Source organism: Myodes glareolus, chromosome 25 (genome assembly GCF_982192425.1).
Source record: "Myodes glareolus chromosome 25, mMyoGla1.1, whole genome shotgun sequence".
NCBI lineage: Eukaryota > Metazoa > Chordata > Mammalia > Rodentia > Cricetidae > Myodes > Myodes glareolus.
Genome location: NC_142050.1, coordinates 27,177,237 through 27,197,103, shown reverse-complemented (window position 1 = coordinate 27,197,103; position 19,867 = coordinate 27,177,237). Strand labels below are relative to the sequence as shown.

Sequence of the window (19,867 nt, the reverse complement as noted above, 5' to 3'; positions counted from 1 at the left end):
GAGTCTTGGAGAAGGTCTCTGAAGGACCCTTTTAACACAGTCTGAACAGTTTTTTTTCTCCAAAGGAGATGCTGTTATTTATCTAAAGAGGCAAGTACCTAGGCTTTCTGTGGCTTTTTTCCTAGATGTTGATTTGGTATCAAAGTTCCTGGGGTGATAGTATCTTCAGGGCAGAGAAGTGGAGTGGAGCAGGATGAGGTAGCCCCAGGAAGGAGGTTCGGACAAATAACGGGGACTCTGTCCAAGTCCTAGCCCTGAAGATGTGGCCCCAGGGAAAGCTCTCTAGAGCTCAGTATGGATTGCCCGAGGCTGGGCCTCACCTGCGTGGCACCTCTTGGTCAGCATACTTCACAGCTACTGTATAGGGCCCATCAGTGGCAGGCGTGTAGTGGACAGTGTGCGTGCCGTCGCTGTTGTCCCGCACCTCGACAGGCTCAGCCACACCTGGACACAGGGGAGAGGGGTGGGGTCAAGAGGGCCTCCTGGAACCTCACTTCCCTTCTGTCTCTTACCCCAGACGTTCTGTACCTGTAGGGCCCAGCACGGCCACCTGCAGAGGGGCCCGGCCAGCTTGACTGCAGTCCACTGTGAAGGTCTGAGGTACTCGAGCCCTGACACCGGTCCCTAACCCTGGTCCTGAGCACTTCACCTTCCCAGGGTCCACCACATCCTTCACAGGAACTCGGAATGGGCTTCCTGGGAGGAAGAGGAGGAGGAGATGGTGTTAACCCACTGCCCGGGAAAGTCTGTCTCCCTGTTCTGAGAATCCAAGATGGAGGTGACCTGCTACTGAGGCCCACAGGGACAACGGACCAACACGGGAAAGCAGTTTGGAACTTGCTAAGAAACAAAAAACCAAGAGTAGGCAAATTTGACTGCAGACTGAGGCTGGCAAAAACCTCACTTACTTGGGCTCAGCCCAGGAAGAAAACCCTGCTAAATCATTAAAATGTGAAAAAAAATGGAATATTTTAAAAAACAACTTCTGTTTCTGACACTGTGGCTGAAATATGAAGAGGTTATGCAAAATCCAATCGGGAGAAAACAGTGTCTGGTTTCAGCAGACACAGTTCCTCTAATAACGGAAGATGATTCAACACACCCAAGCGTCCGTCTAGGACAGCAAATCTAGGGAGCGGACCTACGCGAGCAGGGTCTGGGGCTACAGGCGAGGAAGGCCTCTGGGAATGAACTGGAGAGCTATCGCATCCACAGCACCTCACACCTGCTTCTGCCCTCCGCCAATCTCCACATCCCCCTCTCCGCCCAGTTTTCCTGGTGACCCCAGCCTCTTTGCCCACCTGGGATGGGCTGTCCCCCGAAGGTGATGTTGACATCGTAGTCTCCCGGGGTGAAGGGGATGTACTCCACCGTGCAGCTGCCATCCTTGTTGTCCTTGCAGGACATCTTGGCTTCAGAGGGGCCCTCAATGGCGAGGCCAAGGCCCCCTGTGCCAGCACCCCTATAAAAGAACACTCTGTCAGCTGTGCTAGAGCCAAGGAAAGGTATGGAAGGGTCTGGGGGTCAGGGAGGAACAAAGTGGGCAGGCGGCTGGGGCCCAGTACTGGAGAGAGGGACCGCATGAGCTGTGGGAATGCAGGGAGAATGATCCCTGGTCACCCCTGAAATAGAATAGAGTGGGTGACGGGAGCAAATGGGCAGGGCGAGCAGTAGGGGTCAAGATGGACACGAGTTCGGGTCAGGGTGAGGCAAAGAGAAAGATACCTGGTTTCCACGGTGAAGCGGTTGGCCTTGTTGACCAAGCCACCCTCCAGGCCTGGCCCAAAGGCCCGGACTCGGGTGGGGTCACAGCCCTCGGTCACACCCACTCGGAAGGGGCTCTTGGGCACAGCTACTTCGTCATACAGCACCTCCACCAAATGCACCCCTGGAAGCCGGTCACAGGGTCAGTCGGGGACAGCAGACCCTCCTCCCTGCCCCACCCCCACCCCCAGCATGCCATGATCCAGCCCCACTCCTACAAACTCCTCACCTTCTTCATAGGCGGTGTACTGCACTCGGTAGGTGCCATCCCCATTGTCTGTCACATAGGTGTCTGTCTTAGCCCCCGAGGGGTTGAGCACACGAGCCGTCACGTGGTTGCCACCCGTGGCTGTTAGAGACCTCGCATCCACAGTAAACTCAGTGGTCACCTCCCGCAGGACACCTAGATCCAGGGAGCCAGACTCAGCCTTCATGCTGCCCCTTCCTCATCCCTCACTCCACAGCTGTCTTCCAGGTCGAGCCTAGCCTCCTCTCTGCACCCCGTGAGGCTCAGGCCTTTCCTCACACCTTCTGCCTCTGCCCCCTTCACCGTTTAGCGCCACCCTCTGCCCTGGCTGGTGCCCCGCCAGGCTGAGTACTGTGTCCGTCTTGCCTTGGCTCAGCTTATTCCAGAGGAGTCCGGCTCTCTTGCAAGCAGCCGGCTCAGGTAACTACCCCCGATTCTTGCCACCCACCACAACACAGCTTTCCCGCTGTGCCGTTTTATGTAGTCTCGGCTTTATTGGGTCTCAGATGCCTTAAATGGACGAGTTCAAAGATCTTACCAGAAAAGTGCCCAGGGGTGGATGCCATTTTTGTCACAAGAGCAGAGACTAATAATCTTCATGCCCTGTTGAACCCCCTCGCTCCTTTTCTGGGGTGTTGAGCCCCCAAAACCTCCATTTGTTCATCCCCCAGCTCTCCTCCCTCCTTCCTGACCTCGTCCCATAACGTGGCACTGTGGGCTGCTCCTCTCTTACCATGTGGCTCCACACCAGGCCCGGAGACCTTGATGCCACTGGTATCAACTGCAGGCTGCACGTGGACACGGGTGGGGAACTTGGGTATGGGGTGGCCGCCATACTTGATGGTGATGGTGTAGGTGCCCGGGAAGGCAGGGCTGTAGGTGATGTGGTAGGTGCCATCCGCGTTGTTGTGGATCAGCACCTCGGCTTTGACGCCAGCATCGGACAGGATCTCAATGGTCAGCTCGGCCTCGCCCGCTTCCGAGCAGTCCACAGTGAAGGTGGCTGCCTCTCCAGCCTTGCCACGCTCCAGGCCCGGCCCACTGGCCCTCACCTTGCTTGGGTCGAACACAGGCTGGATGGTGGCCTTGAAGGGTGAGCCAGGGATGTGGGCTTCAGCAAACAGGATATTGATGGTGTACTCGCCTGGCTCTGTGGGCAGGTAGCTGACAGCACAGGATCCGTCGCCATTGTCCTGGCATTCGATCTTGGCTTCGCAGGGGCCCTCAACAGTCAGCCCCAGGCCTCCCGTGCCAGCCCCTTTGGTGTCAATGGAGAATGGGGCAGGAGTGCCTACAAGCCCGCCCTTGAGACCAGGGCCATAGGCGCAGACCTAGGAAGATAAGCACACCCGTCAGACTCTGCAGCTGTGACCTAGCTGTGACCTCGAGTGGTAGCAGCTACCACAGAGTCTTCACGACTCCAGGAGGGGACACTGAGGCAGAGACGACACAACAGTGGATCAGGTCTGATTCCAAGGCCAGGCTCTGAGACCAGTCCTGCATAAAGGATGGTCCCGGCCCTGGATGCACCTGCTCCAGGCACGCATGTCCTTTTGATCTCTGCCGATAGCTAACTCACCCATATTTTCTACCGGCCCCCAACTCCTGGATCCCACCAGCTCCTATGTATTTACCTTGGAGGGATCAGGGGGCAGGACGCCTTCCACAGCAAAGGGACTGCCAGGTACTGGGTGACCATCGTAGGTGATGTCCACTTTGTAAGGTCCCTCTTCAGGGGGCATGTAGCGCACAGCCTGGGCTTCTGCTCCACCCCCAGGCTCCAGTTTGCAGGGGATAGGTCGTCGGGAGGGTGAGGTCATCCTCACATCTAGTTGACCCTGACCACCAGCCCCTCTTGTGTTCACTGAGAAGGCCTGTTCCTGGCCCACGGCCACCTCTGCATGAGGCAAGGGACACCATGAGCAGAGACTCAAGCCACTCACCCATACCCTGCGATCCCAGGGTGGCTCTTCACTTACTGCTATTAAGGCCTTGAACTTTGACCTTGCTGAGGTCCAGTGGGGGTGCTACATTCACCACAAAGGGACTTTTGGGGACTGGATCCCCACCGTAGGTCACTGTTACTGCCATGTTGCCCTGTTGGGTACAAGAGAAAGAACGGAGTGGCTTAGATATAACCTAGTAACAGCTCCAGGGACTCCGCAGCTCACTGATCCAGAGGGAAGGGCCAAGGACCCAGAAGGGGTCTGATGTGCAGGAGCTCACATTCAGACCCCATCAGCAGCACAGGGGACAGCATGGGGGGGCCGAGACCTACCTGCTGCACAGCAGTGTACTTGACAGTGTATGAGTAGTCATGGTTGTCAATAATTTCAAAGTCTCGCACGGCCTCGCCCTTGGCTGCCCCAGCAAAGTGCACATCCAGCTTGGCCTTGCCGGCTCCCTTGGTCAGCACCGTGAAGTGAGTCGGCTTTCCAACTTCCACACCTGGAAGCCCCCCCCCCCAAGATATGGTCATGGGGGCCTGGAAACCAATTAACCACAGCCCCAACTCACACCAGCCCCATCCTTGCCCAGACATCTACCTGTGCGACTCAGCCCGGGGCCCTCAGCCTTGACCTTGCTGGCATCATGGGATGGGTCCACCTTGATGTGGAAGGGACTGGCAGGGATCTCCTGGATGTGGAAAAGTCTTGATCAGGTTTTCCAGGGCACAGTATTGAGCTAGCTGCTGCTCAGGAAGCTCAGGGACCCACTGAGAGCAAAGGCAACCTTTAAAGGCACCTCCCGTGTTGTCTGGGGCACAGTGCACACACACACACAAAGGACTCCACAGCCTCTGGGTAGCTGTGCCTTCTGCCCCGGGAACAGCTCATTTCCAGCCGCCTTCCCAGACCTTTGCCATGCAAGCCCACGGCCTCCAGCAGCTGAGGGTTGCCGTACCTGGTTGGCAAACAGCACCATGATGGTGTAGTGGCCAGCCCCCGGGGGTGTATACTTGACTGTGAAGGTGTCATTGTCGTTCTTGATGATGTCAAAGTCGATGTCAGCTTCCACAGGCCCCACCACCCCAGGTGCACACTTGATGCCAATGCTCACATCGCCTGAGAGGGATGAAGGGCAGGGGCTGTGAGACTCAAGGGCGCCTCACATTGGAGTCTCCTGGAATTGCACCAGGCGACTGGTTCCGGCAGATGGGAGCCCTCCCCACCCAGAACACATCCCCAAGGGAGTTGCGCACCTTGTCCGGCTTCACTGCAGTCCACTGTGAAATAGGTGGGTTCGTTGGCCTTAAGGCCTGTCTTCTCTACTCCGGGGCCGTATACCTTTACCCGCTCAGGATGGCTGCCCTCTCCCACATTCACCTGTGGACAGGGGTTTGATGCTCAGGGTACTCCTTTTTGCTTGATATTTGGGCTAACCTTTCCCGGCACCTCCCCTCCCCAGCCTCAGCTGGACCAGTCTTAGTCTCTTTGTTAGGGCTTTGAGGCAGGAAAATGTGCAGAGGGTTCATGACAGCAATATCTGCTACATGGGGCCCCCACGCCCCTGGGACCCCTGGCAGCGTGCAAGGGGCAGAATTGGTAGGCATACCCTGAAGGGGCTCTTGGGCACGTTGACACCTCCCCAGGAGACGATGATGGTATGCTTAATGGGCTTGGTGGGCACGTAGGAGCAGCGGAAGGTGCCATCACCATTGGGGATCACCTTGATGTCGATGGGGCAGCCATCTGCATCCTGTGGGCACCAGGCAAGCAATGTTCATAAGGGCAGAAGCAGCCACACGGTCTCTCGGTGCACCCTCTGCTGGATCAGGCACTCTCTGCTCCGTTCCCATTCAGTATCTACACACCCACTCCAAGACCCAGCCACTGATACCAGGTCCTGAGTCTACTACCACGTATTTTGGTGGCCTGGGAGCCAAAAGACTTGGCATGAGGCCACCTGTGTGGCCTGCTTCCCAGCTTATGTTTAGCTTATACATTAGTCAGGGAGAGGCTGGGCTAAATCAATGTTCCTAAAATTGATTAACAAGCCTTTTAAAGAACAGCTGTCTCCTTGGAGCCTCAAGACCTTCAGGGGGTCAGTGGACACTGACTTGAAACCAATGTCATATTTGATGAAATCATCTTATTGATTCAAAAATGAATTTGGGATAATATGCTTTTAGAATTTTTATCAGTAAGAAAACACGGTTTTATTTTTCCATAGAACTATGGCTACGTGAGACTCAATCCTGCCTTTCTGTGATGTTACAGCCTCCCTTCTGGAGGCCCCTATGTGTGGCAGTGGGGCACTGTGGGGACAGCAAATGTCCCACCTGGGCATAGAGCTTCAGATCTCCCTTGCCAGCAGCACGGGCATCAATGGTGAACTCAGCCGGCTTGTCCACGATGCAGCCCGTAGGCTCCAGGCCGGGTCCAAAGGCTTTCACCTGTGTGGGGCAAGAGTGGAGGGTGGGGTTGGGGAAAGGGGGAGGACCAGTGCACCGGAGCCCAGTCCAGCCAGAGTGTGGGAGCCAGGACCCCACCTTGTCCGGGAAGCAGTCTGGTGGGGCTGGTTGGATATGGGCAATGAAGGGTGAGTCACGGATGTCCTCGTCATCACAGATGACATGCACAGCGTATTCCCCAGGCTCGGTGGGCCAGTACCGCACGTCACAGGAGCCGTCACCCTTGTCGTCACACTCTATCTTGGCTTGTGAGGGCCCCTCGATGGAGAAGCCTGCGGAGAGGTGGGAAGGGTCAGAGAGGCCCCTAAGGCAGGTCCCCCATGTTTCCTTCTGCCCCCACCCCGGTTACCTTTATGTCCCCTGTCTATAGTTGCCTAGTTGCCCTGATGTCCTTCAACATTTTTTTAAAATATTTATTTAGTATGTATACAATATTCTGTCTGTGTGTATACCCGCAGGCCAGAAGAGGGCACCAGACCCCATTATGAGATGGTTGTGAGCCACCATGTGGTTGCTGGGAATTGAACTCAGGACCTTTGGAAGAACAGGCAGTGCTCTTAACCTCTGAGCCATCTCTCCAGCCAGTCCTTCAACATTTTCACACTCTGCCCCCACTCCTCAGTACCAATCCTTTATGTCACACCTCTTCTGCCACCCAGCCACTTACCCAGCGTCCCTACTTCCGTGCCAATGGCTTCCACCACAAAGTCAGCTGACTTGCCCACCTGGCCAGTCTCCAAACCAGGACCCCACGCCCGCACTTTCTGGGTTCCGGCCTCTGGGCTCACCTGGACCTCAAAAGGACTATAGGAAGAGGAAGGACTTGGCATCAATGCTAGGAAGTACCCAATCAGAGCTACCCTCTTCCCCTCCTTCAGATCTGCAGGGAGTGACCTCCTTTCCTTGCGACCAATGCCACCCACGGGAAGACCCGACAGGGACGGGGTGTTATGCTTACCTGCGGGGAATGGCATAGCCACCCCACGTGATGGTCACCACATACTTCCCAGGTACCACAGGATAGTACTCGCACTCGAACACACCGTCCCCCGCCTCCCGCACTTTCACGGGCTCCTCTGTGCCCTCTGAGGAAATAGGGGCCAGGGAGTACGGGTCAAAAGTCTGGGAGTCCCAGGTTTTTAGTCCCCCACACACACCAGGAGTCCTTGGGACCTAGGCCTATGTAAGGGAGATGCCAATAGTAGGCAGAGTGAAACTAATATTGGGACCGTGTGCCATCCCTGAGCACAGCAGCCCAGGATAGCACACATGGTAGAGAAAACCAGCTCCAATTTGCAGACTGGGAAACAGGCAGAGAGGAGAGTCCATAGTGCCTCTGGTCACTATGTCTCTGGAATCTCAGGATGGGGTTGGGTGTGCTGGCTATCATTGACTGTCAGAACTACTGTCCAGTCCCCCAGCCCTGGTCCCTGGCACTCACTTGGCCCCTTGACAGTGACTTTGAGTTCTCCGCTGCCAGCACCCTTAGTGAACACCTTGAAGTCAGCCACCTCTTTCACACGGACGCCTTTGGGCTGCAAGCCTCGCCCAGAGGCACGGCAGGCATTGGGATTGCAGGCTGCAGGAGGAAGAAACAGAAGGAAGGATTGGGTGTGAAGGGCCCCAGACAAAGGCCAAGCTTCTTGTCACTAACTGTTCATGGATCTCGTGATCCTTCCCAGCAACTAGGCATGACCTCATGCAATCCTGCCCCATGCTTTCTGTGTCCACCACAGAACCGGGACTTCTGGGAGCAAGGCTAGGTGCTGGGCAGGGATCTGGTGCAGGCCCAGGTCAGGGCCTTTTTCCCAGAGCCATTTGAGACAAAGACGTGGCAGAGTCTGCACTGAGTGGGTTCAGAGACAAGGAAGATTCTACCCACACCTAAGGCCTTCTACTTATAGCCCAGGCCTTCTGGGTACCACCATATCGGTCTCACAAACGGTGGCATGCCACAAAACATCCAGCACCACCATGGAACAAGAAATTTTCCATGTAGCATTACGCCTTTCCACCGCTCATGGGCAACGCATGGAAAGCAGCCTGCTACAATACAGGAAATGACACGGAGCTCACGGGCCACCGCAAAACTGACAGCGACACATACTCTCGACTCGCTGGAGACGAGAACACAGCTAGATGCACAGAACTCAGACCCCGCCACAGAACACAGGCAGTGGCTCAGCAGCTGGGGTCAGGCAGGGCACGCTGAGAGACAGTGGGGCAGATCGCAAGTCTTACGATGGAAACTACCAGGCAAACAGGAGAAGAAAATAGACCTGCCAGAGAACACAGGCACTGGCATGGGACTCCAGCCTGTCACAGAGCGCCATGGCATGGGAGCAATCCACACCGTGTGGGCATGCCACAAGCACAGGTGAGGCCAGTCGGCTATGTCCATGCCTGGCCACACCTCCACTGGCGAGTACTAACGTGGCGTCACTCTCTTGGCCTGGTGGATGATGGGCACAGAGGGGGTGGGCGGCAGCAAGGGCACTGAGTACAGGGAGAGAACTGGTCGGGGGCGGGATCATCAACAGAGGGCCTTGAGAGCACGGGATGTGTGCTCTGCCAATTCAGCCCCCGCCCTCGTCTCCCAACCCTCCAGTGTTGCCCATGTTCTGGTCTCTTTTCATGCAATCTCCGACCCTTCCCTTACCCAAACCAGCCTTCTTGGGGTGGAGGGATGAGAAAGACAGCTCCCTCTGAGCCCCACCTAGCTGCTCCCATATTCCTCAAGCCCGCCCTAGCTGCCGCCCCCACCTCCACCCCTGTGGAGGAAGTGCCCCATTTCTCGTAAGTTCTCAGAACTGAAGCTTTCTGCGTCTGGCTTCGGTGAGGTGAAGCGCACTCACCTTCTGCCACGTGGACAGGGAAAGGACTTCGGGTGATGGGGGCACCAGCAAAGGCCACGTGCACCGTGTGCGGTCCCTCCATCACAGGCCTGTACGTGCAGCGGAATGTGTTGTCGCCCTTGTCCTCCAGGGTCACCTCTACTGTATCCCGCCGCCCTTGTGGGTCCACGATCACCACGGCCACATCGCCACTGCCAGCCCCTGCAAAGGACAGGCCGTCAGTGCCCACTCTAGACACACACATCTGATCAGGCTCCCTCATCCCGAAACTACCCCACTACCACCTATGCCCCTGTCTCAGCCAGTTCAGTCCCGCAACCACATGCTCTCAGAGGCTGCCACTCAACCCGCCGTGGCTAACACACACCTGCAGTATAGATGTCAAAATACGTGGGTTTGTTGGCCACATTACCCACAGGTTCCAGGCCAGGGCCACGGGCTGAGACCTTGTTGGCATCTCCAAGAGCCATGCCCACGTTCACCTCAAAGGGGCTACGTTCGATGTTCTGGCCAGCAAAGAGCACGGTCACCTGGGGCAAGGGGGGTCCAAGGTTAGCTTAGGGGACACTAGTTCTGAGGGAGTGGAGAGGCGAAATGAGGGTGAGAGGTTGGCAGTGGGGGTGGGGTGTGGGCCAAGAGGGACAGTAGTGATAGCAACAGCGTGGACATCCAGGAGGGCAGGAGAGCAGGAGGGCCTTCTGGGAGATACCTTGTGTAGCCCAGCAACCTTGGGCACATAGGAGACGGCGTATGTGCGGTCCTTGTCATTGTTGGGAACCACTTTGGCCTATTGGGAAGGAAAAAGATTGGAAGTGACATGACTGTCACCCTTACTGATGCCACAGGTCCTGGACTCCTCTAGTAGCCCCTGGCTCCAATCCCCTCACCCCCAGCGCTTCACTCTACCTCCTCCGTGTGCCCTTCAGGGTCCTCGATGTAGACCAGCACCTCGCCCATACCAGCATCTACTGTCTGCACAGTGAAGTGGGCTGGCTGCAGCACAGTGTTGCCCTGGGGCTCGATGCCTGCGGGCCGAAGCAGAACCCAGGTCACTCAAAGATCCTACAGCTTCCCAGATGCTGCCGTGGGACAGCTATTAGGACTCAACACATACCCGGCCCATAGGCAATGGCTTTCTTGGGGTTCAGCTGCTTAGAGCGAACAGGGGCACCAGGTTTGAGCTTGGCCTTAGGAAACTGGGACAAGTAGGTCATGACAGAATGCTCATCCACATTGGGGTCCACGATTTCTTCAGGGGCAATCACCTGCCGTAAGGAGAAATGATGATGGCACAGTGCCCTCCCAGTTCCACCTGCTTCCTGGCCAGGTATCCTTACCTTCCCATCACCCCTCCATCCTATCCCCCACTACGCCCATCTGCCAGTGTACCTGGGGCACTCCGAGCCAGTCATCTGCTTGCTGCATGGCCTCTCTGGCATTCTGAACAGGCTGATTGGGGTCCCAGGCTTCCCAGTCCGGACAGAGACCTAGAGAGATGGTGGAAGTACGTTTAACAGAGTAAACCACGGAGCCAGCACAGAGCGTTCGTTTGGCCAACAATCCCAGAGTTCACGGCTTCACATCCTTCCCAGCCAGCTCTAGGCCCTTCCCCAGCCAGAGTCCCGCTATCCTCTGACGTTGCAAGCCATCACCGTGTCAAGGCATAGCAGTCCTTGCTAGCACCAACAATGCATCCTTTCTCTTCCCTGATGACGCAGCCTGGCACCAGCCCTGCCAGCCAGCCTCCTGTTAACCCAAGACCTAGCAGAGACCCTGGGCACCAAACCCCAACCAAGGACCCTTCCACTTCATCCACTTCATGCCAGCTGCCTAAGGATGGGCAAGAGGTGAGGGCCCCGTCCTCCATAGTCCCATGATGCAGCTTTCCACAGGGGCCTAGAAGTTCCACCTCTCTAAGCTGTCCCATACTAGTCTTAAGAATAAGGATAGCTTAGAGATACGATAGTTATCTCTCCCTTTTCAACTGCCTGTTGGGGAAACTGAGGCATTGAAGCAGCTGCTGGAAGATGGATTCCTCTGCATGGCCATCAAGAGCCAAGCCTTCCATCAGGTAGAATGCTCAGGGAGTCCCAGACCACCCTGTGAAGGGCTGGTTGTGGGGGTCGGGGAGCAGCTTGGTTCAAGACAGAGATAGATGGTCTGATAACACCAGCGAGAAAGGGGCTACTCAAGCTAGAATCCGTGACTGGCTGGGACAGCTGAGCTCACTGCTGGCAGCCACACCAGCTTTGGGCAATGGCTCAGCAGCTGGGAATGCTTCCCAGGCTGCATGCCCCCGCCTCCCACCCCTGCTCCCCAGCTGACCCCAGGGCGGGGGAGGATTCCCCCAAGGAGCTGAAGCTCCCCAGGCCAACTGCCCCACGGTAGATGACAGGAAGGAGCTGGTTGTTGGGTGGGGCTCTGGTCTGTACAGCTCAGTTCTCTAAGGGCTCTGATCTGCTCGGACCTCACCAGAAGGGCAGGCCAGGGTCACCTGCCATTGGATAACACAATGACACCATCCTGGACCTCACCCTTCTCTCAAAGCCATCTCAACCGTCATACAAAGAGTCTTTTCTGTATCCAGCTTGGGATGTCTTGCTGTAAGTCCCACCTATCTCCTTTCTTTCTGCTGGAGCAATGGAGTGGTGTTCACGTGACCAAACAGGCCCTGGCTCTGAGGTCACTTCTGGAGGGTGTTTCTGGATAAGTCACTAGTCCTCTCTGGACTTCTAGGCTTGCCTATAAAATGATTGGTTAGAATCCTTTTCTTGCTCCTATCGAATCTAGCCCAGTCACCAGCTAACCTTGATCCCAGTTGGAAGCGGCGCAAACCCCACGGGTGGTCCCGATTCCTTGGGGGACGTCATGACAGCATCTCCAGGTGGTCTCCCACTCTGCTACTGGACTAACTGCCGCACGGGGCGGGGGGCGCGTTGGTTTACTCACCAGGGGCACAGTTGTCCACCAGGGCACCCAGAGCCTTGCCATCCTGCCAGTCTCGATTAAAGTTGGTGATGGGCAGCTGGGGCACCTTGTTCTGGATCCAGCCAAGCAGCCGCTGTTTGGGTGTTTGTTTGCGGGCATCCTCATCATCTTCATCCTCCCACATGGGCATGGAAATGGAGTAGTGAAGGATCAGTGTCCAGATCAGGCCCAGGATCAGCTTCAGGTTCCCATCCACGATGGCCTTGCTGTCTGCAGAGCGAAGGGGACAAGCCAGCTCAGAGAGGCACCCCGTGGTGGTACCCTCCATCTCCGACAGTGCCCAGGAGCAGCAGCTTGAGCGAGCGGCAGGGTGAGAGTCCTCCTCCCTCTGGGACCTATCTTCTCGGCCTACCTTCCCCTTCGTTCACTCCTGTGAACCTCACCAGATGCCTTCTGGTCTCATCTTCAGAAACGGGCTGCTTCCCTCTTTGGCACTCCTTCCTCTACCCCAAGACCGTCCCCAGCACTGGGCCAGTCTCCCTGGCATCTAAGCAAGTGCCCTAACCGGTTTTGCCCTGAGTCCAGCCTGGACTGGAGAGCCTTGAATTCTGCTCCTCCAGCCTCTACTTCTGAGCTGCGACATCATAGGTACAAGCACCACATCTGGTTTACACAGCACTAGGATCAACTCAGGGTCTCAGGTATGTCAGGGGAGCACTCTACCAGCAAAGCCACATCCCGAGGCCCCATGTTTGAATCGTTTGATTGACACCCAGGCTGCACATATTAGAGAATATAATCTGATAAGCTCTGACAATCAGGCATACTCGCAAAACCGTTGGCATAAAATAAAAATAATAAATATAACCATCACTCCTCAAATTTTCTCATACATAACTTTCCGTGATCCTCCCTCCTGCCTGTCACACCCCGACCTTCTGTCTGCTGTTTAGTTTTATATAAATGGGATCGATTGGGACATTTTTCTCCTTTTTGTTCTAGCTTCCTTCACTATAGAACTTGAATTTTATCATGTGTGTGTATTTGTGTTTGTGTGTATATGTGAGTGTATGTATGTGTATATGTGTGTATATACATGTGAATGTGTGTATATATGTGTGTGAGTATATGTTTGTATATGTGAGTGTGTATATGTGTGTATATATGTGAGTGTGTGTATATATGTGTGTAGTGTGTATATGTGAGAATGTGAGGGTATTATGTGTATATGTGTGTGGATATACATGTGTGTGAGTATGTATATATGTGTGTATACATGTGGATGTGTATATGTGAGGGTAATATGTATATATATGTGTGTGTATATACATGCGAGTGTGTGTATATGTGTGTGAATGTATATTTGTATATGTGTGTGAGTGTATGTGTGTATATGTGAGGGTATGTATGTATATATGTGAGTGTGTATGTGTATATGCGACAATGTATATATATGTGTGTGTGTACACACACATATATACACACAAGTGTGTGTGTGTATAACAGAAATTGATGTCAGGTGTCTTCTTCAATCATTCCCCACCTCATTTTCAGATAGAACCTCTGTATGAACCTGAAGCTCAGCAGTTTAGCCAGACTGGCTGGTCAGGCATCCCCGAGGATTCTTTTCTTTTCTCTCCGCCTCCCAGTGTTGGGATTCCAGGTGTGCCAGCTTTTTACATGGGCACTGGGGATCTGAACTCAGGCCCTCAGACTTGCATCCCAAGTGCTTTACCAACCTAGCCATCTCCCGGGATTTTGTTTCTACAGTGGAGCTCGAACTTTCAGTGTCTCAGGAAAAGTGGATGACTATTTTGAAAGCTTAAGTTAAAGCTGAGCAGGACCAGATCAAGCCTGCCTCTAGTCTGATCTGCAGGCTGAAAGGGCTTCTGTAACAGACAGGTCTGGGGGAGAGAAGGGATACAATACATGCTCAGCCAAACCTTGGAAGTCATGTTGTCGAATGCTGAGGGTTAAGGGTATTTCACAGGAGGCAGGGGAAATATCACACCCGTGGCCTCAACTCTCAGGAAATACTTTGGAGTTTGGTGGACTATAGATTTTGGAATCCATCTTATTTGTATAGGGAAACGGAGGTCTGAAATCAGCTTCCCTGTGCCCTGCTTGTAGGATGCAAACAGGGACAGAAGACTCAGTTTTGTTTACTGAGGTTCCTGAGAGACAAGAGGGAGAGACAGGAGGCTCCCCCTTACACATCATTTCCTGTTCTCCTTTCCTCAGATCTTGGGGAGCTTGCTAGGGGACAAGAGCCTGGGGAGCCTCTGTCATCCTCCATTCCTCTCCCACCTGCCCCCCAGGGCAGAGGAATCTATTGGCCCCACCCCCACCCGCAGGCCCCAATGTCACTGATTCATTCTTCCTTCCCCAGCAACTCTGCCGCCCGCCCCTTTCCCCTGGCTTCGCTGCAGCACAATGGTTTGGCAGCTCTCAGATTCCATGACACACGGCCTCCCGGTGTTCTCCTACACTCTCTCTCAAACACGCGCTCACAACACTTTCACACAGACGGGACACCCGGGTACCCCCAGCCGCTCTCACAGCTGCCCACGCCCAAGTCAGGCTCCCAGACCCAGAAGGCTTATTTGCAAACTGAAGCCAGACCCCTGGGAGGGAGACCTTGAAGCGGCAGTGTTGGGAGGGGGTGGAGCTGGAGGGGGGTCATTCATGTTTGCTGCAAAGAGCGGTTTCTCCCTAGCAACTGGCCCTGAGCCAGACAGCAAGTGGTCCCCAGCTTGGGGCAGGAGGGGGCGGGGTAGCAGACCCAGAGTTCCACCCTGAGTGCTATGACCTTCCTCTCCTTCCACCCTCTTAGGAGGCCAGGCAGGGGAGAGGGTGGTGGAACAGTTCAAGCCAGGCTCCTTCCCGCACAGCATCCCACCAAGTCGCTGCCTGTCTAGGGTGGGGGGGGGATTTAACCCCAAGGGGTGGGAGGGGCCAGACAGCTAGTTTGTGACCCCCACCCCTTGCCTAGAATAGAGGGGAGGAGACAGAGTTGGCCAAGGGAGGGGCTGGGACAGCTGCTGTCCCTTCCAGCCCCTCCCTCGGCTATTGGCTCTAAGCGAAGGAATAGCAACTGGAGAACAGCTGCGGGACAGAGCTGCCTCATAGGCCTCTTTGTTTGGAGGGACTGAGGGTGGTGGGGGTTGCACCCCGCGCCGGGGGTAAGAAGGGCAACTAGCTCTTCAACCCCAGCCAGGCCTAGAACTCTTCTTCCAGGTGAACTCAGCTGTCAGCAACCTTTCCAAGCCCCAACTTCCCTTCTAGTGAGAAGTGAGGAGTCTCTGAGAACTTCCACCCTCAGGTGCCCAGACCTTCATTCGGTCTTGAGATAGTATCTGGCGGGAGACCCCTTCCCAGTCTAGATAGAATGGGGAGCCAGAAGAAGTAGGATGAGTCCCTCCCCCTTGCGGTATTCTCTTTCCATCTCCTAGGGATCGCGCTGTCTGGTGTTTGTACCCCTTCCCTCCAGCCTCAGCCCAAACTCCAGCTCAGCCGCTGAATTGCTGACGGCTTATCTCATCAGCACAGGGTGAGCCACTTGGCCCAAACAGGGCACAATTCCCCTTCCTCTCAGCGGGAACCCTGGAGTTTCCCTCCCGCCCCCAAACTAGCGCTCGTTTCTTCCCCCTCTACTCTGGGCTGGCCCCTCCGCTGCAGAGCCAAGGGGGCTGGAACCAGGCACCGCCGTGGTGAGGGGGAGGGGAGAGGTGCGCAGGGGAAGGATGAGGCCTGGAGAGGGGCCCACCGCCCCCGCAGCCAGCAGGGAAGGGAGGCTGAGCCGTTTCCTATAATGTCTTACAGAGGCTGCAGACTTTCCCCCTGAGACCCCACCTGGGACAATCAGTACAGTCTCTCAAGTTCCGATGTGATGGGGGTGGAGGAGGGGTGGCAGCCCTAGGACTGGCTTGTCTTGAGCCCCCCCCCCCCACCTTCACACTCATCCAACACTCTCCTAATTCTTAGCTCCCCCCACAACACACACCAGGGCCCCCTCCCCCACCCCTTGTCCTCAGGCTTGTCCTTCTGGAAAGCTCAGAGACATCTGCTGTGTCACGGAGACAGGGCTATTTCCAGGCCAGAGCAGGAGGGTGGGGTGTGGGGGGGGTTAGTACTGGGGCTAGAAGAGGTAAGGCCCCGGCAGAAGCCTGGACAGGGCAAAGGGCCCCACACTGATCTCAGCTGCTAATTCAGGAGGCCTGGGGGTGGCCCTAAGGCCCACTAGCGAGTGGACAGACATCTAGTTAAGTAGTGCCGTCTTCGGGGGTATCTTGTAGTGGTGGACAACACCTGGCACATGTACAGTTCCCCTTCTAGGGCCTAGGGTGCATCTTCCCAGAGGGTCCTTCCAGTATATCCAAGTAGGGCTTTAAGAGTTCACCCAAGGTGCAAACTGGACACCTTAGTCCTGGCGGGCAGGGCTGTGAGGGGGTAGGGCAGCTTTTTACCATCCAAAGCCCACCCTGGGCTTCTGGACTCGCAGGACTAGCGTGTCTTCCCCACCCCCACTCGAAATGACACACCTTCCAAATCTGGTTACACTCAATGACTTCCTCTCTTCCGTTCCCCTCCCTCTAGGGCAGCTTGACCCTTAGTTGCAGCCAATCCCAGGCCAGGGGGTGGGTTGAAACAGGGCATGAACCGTCAGGAGTCCCCCTCCTCCCAGGCGACAGAAGCGACCAGGGCTATCAGGAGTTAAAGTTCCAGGCCGGTCGCTCAGTGCCTTTTTAGGTTTCTGAGGCTGGGCTCCGTTTGCCCTAGCCCGGCCTGATCCCAGATGGGGAGCACATGCCCGCAAACAGCCTCACTGGAGCTTCGGGCCACTAGTCTCCCTGGCCTCAGGGCCCTGAGGACCCAGAGGCGGTTGGGACCTGTCTTAAGTCTGCTTTGCCTAGCAGCGAAGGGAATAGGAAGCCATTTGCTTTCATGGGGGTGGGGGGAGACGCCCCCCAGGAATTAACAATGGGCTCCAGCCCTGTCCTCTCAAGCATGCGCAAGGGTTGCCCGATGGAAGGAAAAGGGGACACTGAGCAGGTTTGTAGGAGTGCGCCTAGGGAGGCTGAAACTGAGAGGTTCGGTTAGCTTCGGAAAGGTTGGACTTCCCAGGGGTGCCAGCTGTCGCTAGAGGGGTGTCAGGGCTGCAGCCTGTGCTAGTGAGGGAGAAACCCAACCAGGGTCCTCTCTCTGGAGCCGCTCTCTCCCGGCTCCCGGTACCCGCACCTGTGTCCCCTCTCCCAACCCCCGCTGTGCTCGTGCCCTGTCTCCCGCACTGACCGATGGACACGAGCTTGATATGTTCGCGCTCCAGGAACTCCAGGGCCACAGACACATTCTCCAGCTTCATCTGGCGGAAGTTGGGGCGCGGGTGGAACTTGCGGTACATGCGTTTCTGGCTGAGCACTTCGAGCAGCGCGATGAGGCGCAGCCCGTCGCTGAGGTCGCGCTGCAGGTCGTTCAGGCGCTTGCCCACACACTTCAGGTGCTCGTTGCACCACCGCGTGAAAGTGTTTTGCTGGATCTTCTTCCATGGCGCGTCCTCCGCTAGGTCCTTCTCGGTCGACGGCATCTCGTCCGCCTCGTCGGCCAGGCCGAGACCGGAGGCGTCCGAGTAGTTGCTGTTGTTCATCATGCTGGCACGGCAAGGGGTCGGGGACGTGGGACCGGGGGTCAGACTGCGGGTGCTGTCGGGGCTCTGTCGGAGCGGGACACTGCGCTCTCGGAAACTTCTCTTGCGCTCTGGTTGGCGGGGCTCGCGGGCCTCCTGGGCTGAGCTGCTAGGCTGTCCGGTTAGGGCTCTATCTCCCTCCGGGGCGGAGCGGTGCTCTGGAAATGCGGGCCGGGCCCGGGCAGGGGGTTTAAGAAGCCCCTGGGCTGCCGACCCCCCCTGCCGCGCCCGCGGCCCCGGGGTCCACGTCAGAGAGCCGGCCTCCCAGGAATGCCGCCCGGCCCGCGGGTGGGGGCCGCGCTGAGCCCCACGGCCCCGCCTCCGCCCGCCCCTCCTCCACTCAGCCCGGAGGAGCGGGATGGGGTGGGGGCGCTTGCCCCGCGCTTCCCCACGCACACTCTACACCCCAAATTTAGTCTCAGTCATTTAGGGGTGAAGTACACTCCTTCCACACCCAGGCTGAATTAAAGAAATGAATGGGGAAACTGAGGCAATGGTTAAGGGCTTAACACTCTCATCTGGTGTTGACAGAATTTTCTGGAGTTGGTGACAAGGCTGTTGACACAACCTAGGAGTCCTGGCTTCTAGCCTGGTGTATTGTCCACCTGTGAGCTCAGAAAGGAAGTAAGAGTGTGTGTGTGTGTGTGTGTGTGTGTGTGTGTGTGCAGACAACCCCAGAGGAAGCAGGGACACTGACCAGGACAACTTGGTGGCTTGGCGGGAGGAGACTGAGTTCAAAGGGATTCCCTTATTTTGCCACTTTACAAACAGAAAACCCTTGTTTGGAGCACAAATCCAGGGCTATGGGAGAAAGGCCAAGGCTCCTGACCTGACTCAGGGCCCCCGTCACTAGTCCATTTAGACTTATTGGCTCAGAATGAAGCTGAGCTCAGGAAAAAGGTACTCAGTGAGTCACTTTGTGTGCCACCCCACCACCCCAGTCTGACTCAACCAAGTTGGTGAGGGGAGGGAAAGACTTCCCAGGTCATACCAGGGAGCCCCCTGGGCAGTATGCCCACACGGGCCACAGAGCAGGTCCTCCCAGGAAAAGTAGGAGTGTGCCAAATAGCAGGAAGAGCCCTGGCAGAGGAGCCAAGGGAAATGTGACAGGGGCAAGTGGGCAGGACCAGGGGCAAGTGGGCATGAAGGGAGCCTAGGCAGGATTGGGCTGAGCATAGGCCCGATAAGGCAAGAGGCATGGGGATGTTGGCAACAGAGAAACTGAGGCAGGCACAGCAGCTTGGCCCAGACAAGGGAAAGAGCTACAAAAATGCATCTATATATTAAGGAGCGGTCAGAAGTCCTGACCTCTTCCAGGTTGTGTATCCTTTGCTTTCCCATCCTTCAAATCAAAGTAAGTTTAACATTGAAGGAAGGCAGCCCTTAACTCAATCCATGTGGTAGCTGAGGCTTGGGATGGTTCTTTGACCTGATAGGTAAATCATTTTACCTTGTTCCTCTCCTCCCAGTCATAGTGAAAAGAAAGAGGATAGTGAACATCTTTGGGACTGTTTCCTCAAGGGCAGAGTGAAAACCATGCCCATTATGGACTTAGAAAGCAGTGTAGGGGCTTTGAGGGAGGCGGTGCTTTATGATGACATTTCCATCAATCATTTCTTTTTCTCCTCATCTAATGAGAAGGCCTGGTCCCTAGGCAGGGAGCAGGGAGGAGTAGAAAAGGGACCAGAAACAGAAAAGGAACCTGTAGTGTATGGTGAGTGTGGCAGGGGTGCCTCTGGGGCCCTGAGAATGACAGGAGAGGTATAAATAGCTTGGGCCCTGCAGCTCATGTTCTGTTGGCTGCCTGTGACGAGGTGCTCAGGAATTCCACTCTCCTGTTGGCAACCCCCCTCCTTGTCTCCCAAACTGTCATTCTCCCCAAGCCACCTCTGTCCCATAGTCTAAACCCCCAGCAGGCACCAGCACTGAGCTCTCCTGTGGAGCGATGCCTAGCTCTGACCGCTAGCAGCTGGGTC

General features: G+C 55.9%; 1 protein-coding gene across 2 annotated transcripts in view; it reads right to left on the bottom strand.

The window, feature by feature from the left end:
• The window catches only part of Flnc (filamin C), a 28,746-nt gene extending 10,594 nt beyond the window's left edge, over positions 1-18,152 (bottom strand). Inside the window, exons 1-26 of one of the 2 annotated variants that reach the window (XM_087901883.1) lie at positions 17,501-18,152; positions 12,230-12,478; positions 10,670-10,767; positions 10,395-10,545; positions 10,187-10,305; positions 9,990-10,067; positions 9,648-9,810; positions 9,281-9,481; positions 7,867-8,004; positions 7,384-7,510; positions 7,093-7,229; positions 6,504-6,697; positions 6,294-6,407; positions 5,567-5,710; positions 5,214-5,337; positions 4,916-5,076; positions 4,558-4,648; positions 4,290-4,459; positions 3,991-4,108; positions 3,646-3,908; positions 2,745-3,342; positions 1,994-2,167; positions 1,726-1,888; positions 1,302-1,462; positions 529-696; positions 321-444 (exon numbers count right to left, since the gene is read on the bottom strand). In XM_087901883.1, coding sequence (XP_087758009.1) covers positions 321-444; positions 529-696; positions 1,302-1,462; positions 1,726-1,888; positions 1,994-2,167; positions 2,745-3,342; positions 3,646-3,908; positions 3,991-4,108; positions 4,290-4,459; positions 4,558-4,648; positions 4,916-5,076; positions 5,214-5,337; positions 5,567-5,710; positions 6,294-6,407; positions 6,504-6,697; positions 7,093-7,229; positions 7,384-7,510; positions 7,867-8,004; positions 9,281-9,481; positions 9,648-9,810; positions 9,990-10,067; positions 10,187-10,305; positions 10,395-10,545; positions 10,670-10,767; positions 12,230-12,478; positions 17,501-17,855 — 4,583 coding nt within the window. In that variant the 5' untranslated portion in view covers positions 17,856-18,152. The remainder of the gene's footprint in view (positions 1-320; positions 445-528; positions 697-1,301; positions 1,463-1,725; positions 1,889-1,993; positions 2,168-2,744; positions 3,343-3,645; positions 3,909-3,990; positions 4,109-4,289; positions 4,460-4,557; positions 4,649-4,915; positions 5,077-5,213; positions 5,338-5,566; positions 5,711-6,293; positions 6,408-6,503; positions 6,698-7,092; positions 7,230-7,383; positions 7,511-7,866; positions 8,005-9,280; positions 9,482-9,647; positions 9,811-9,989; positions 10,068-10,186; positions 10,306-10,394; positions 10,546-10,669; positions 10,768-12,229; positions 12,479-17,500) is intronic. The other variant, XM_087901884.1, reaches the window with a different exon arrangement.
• Between the last annotated feature and the right edge of the window lie 1,715 nt (positions 18,153-19,867).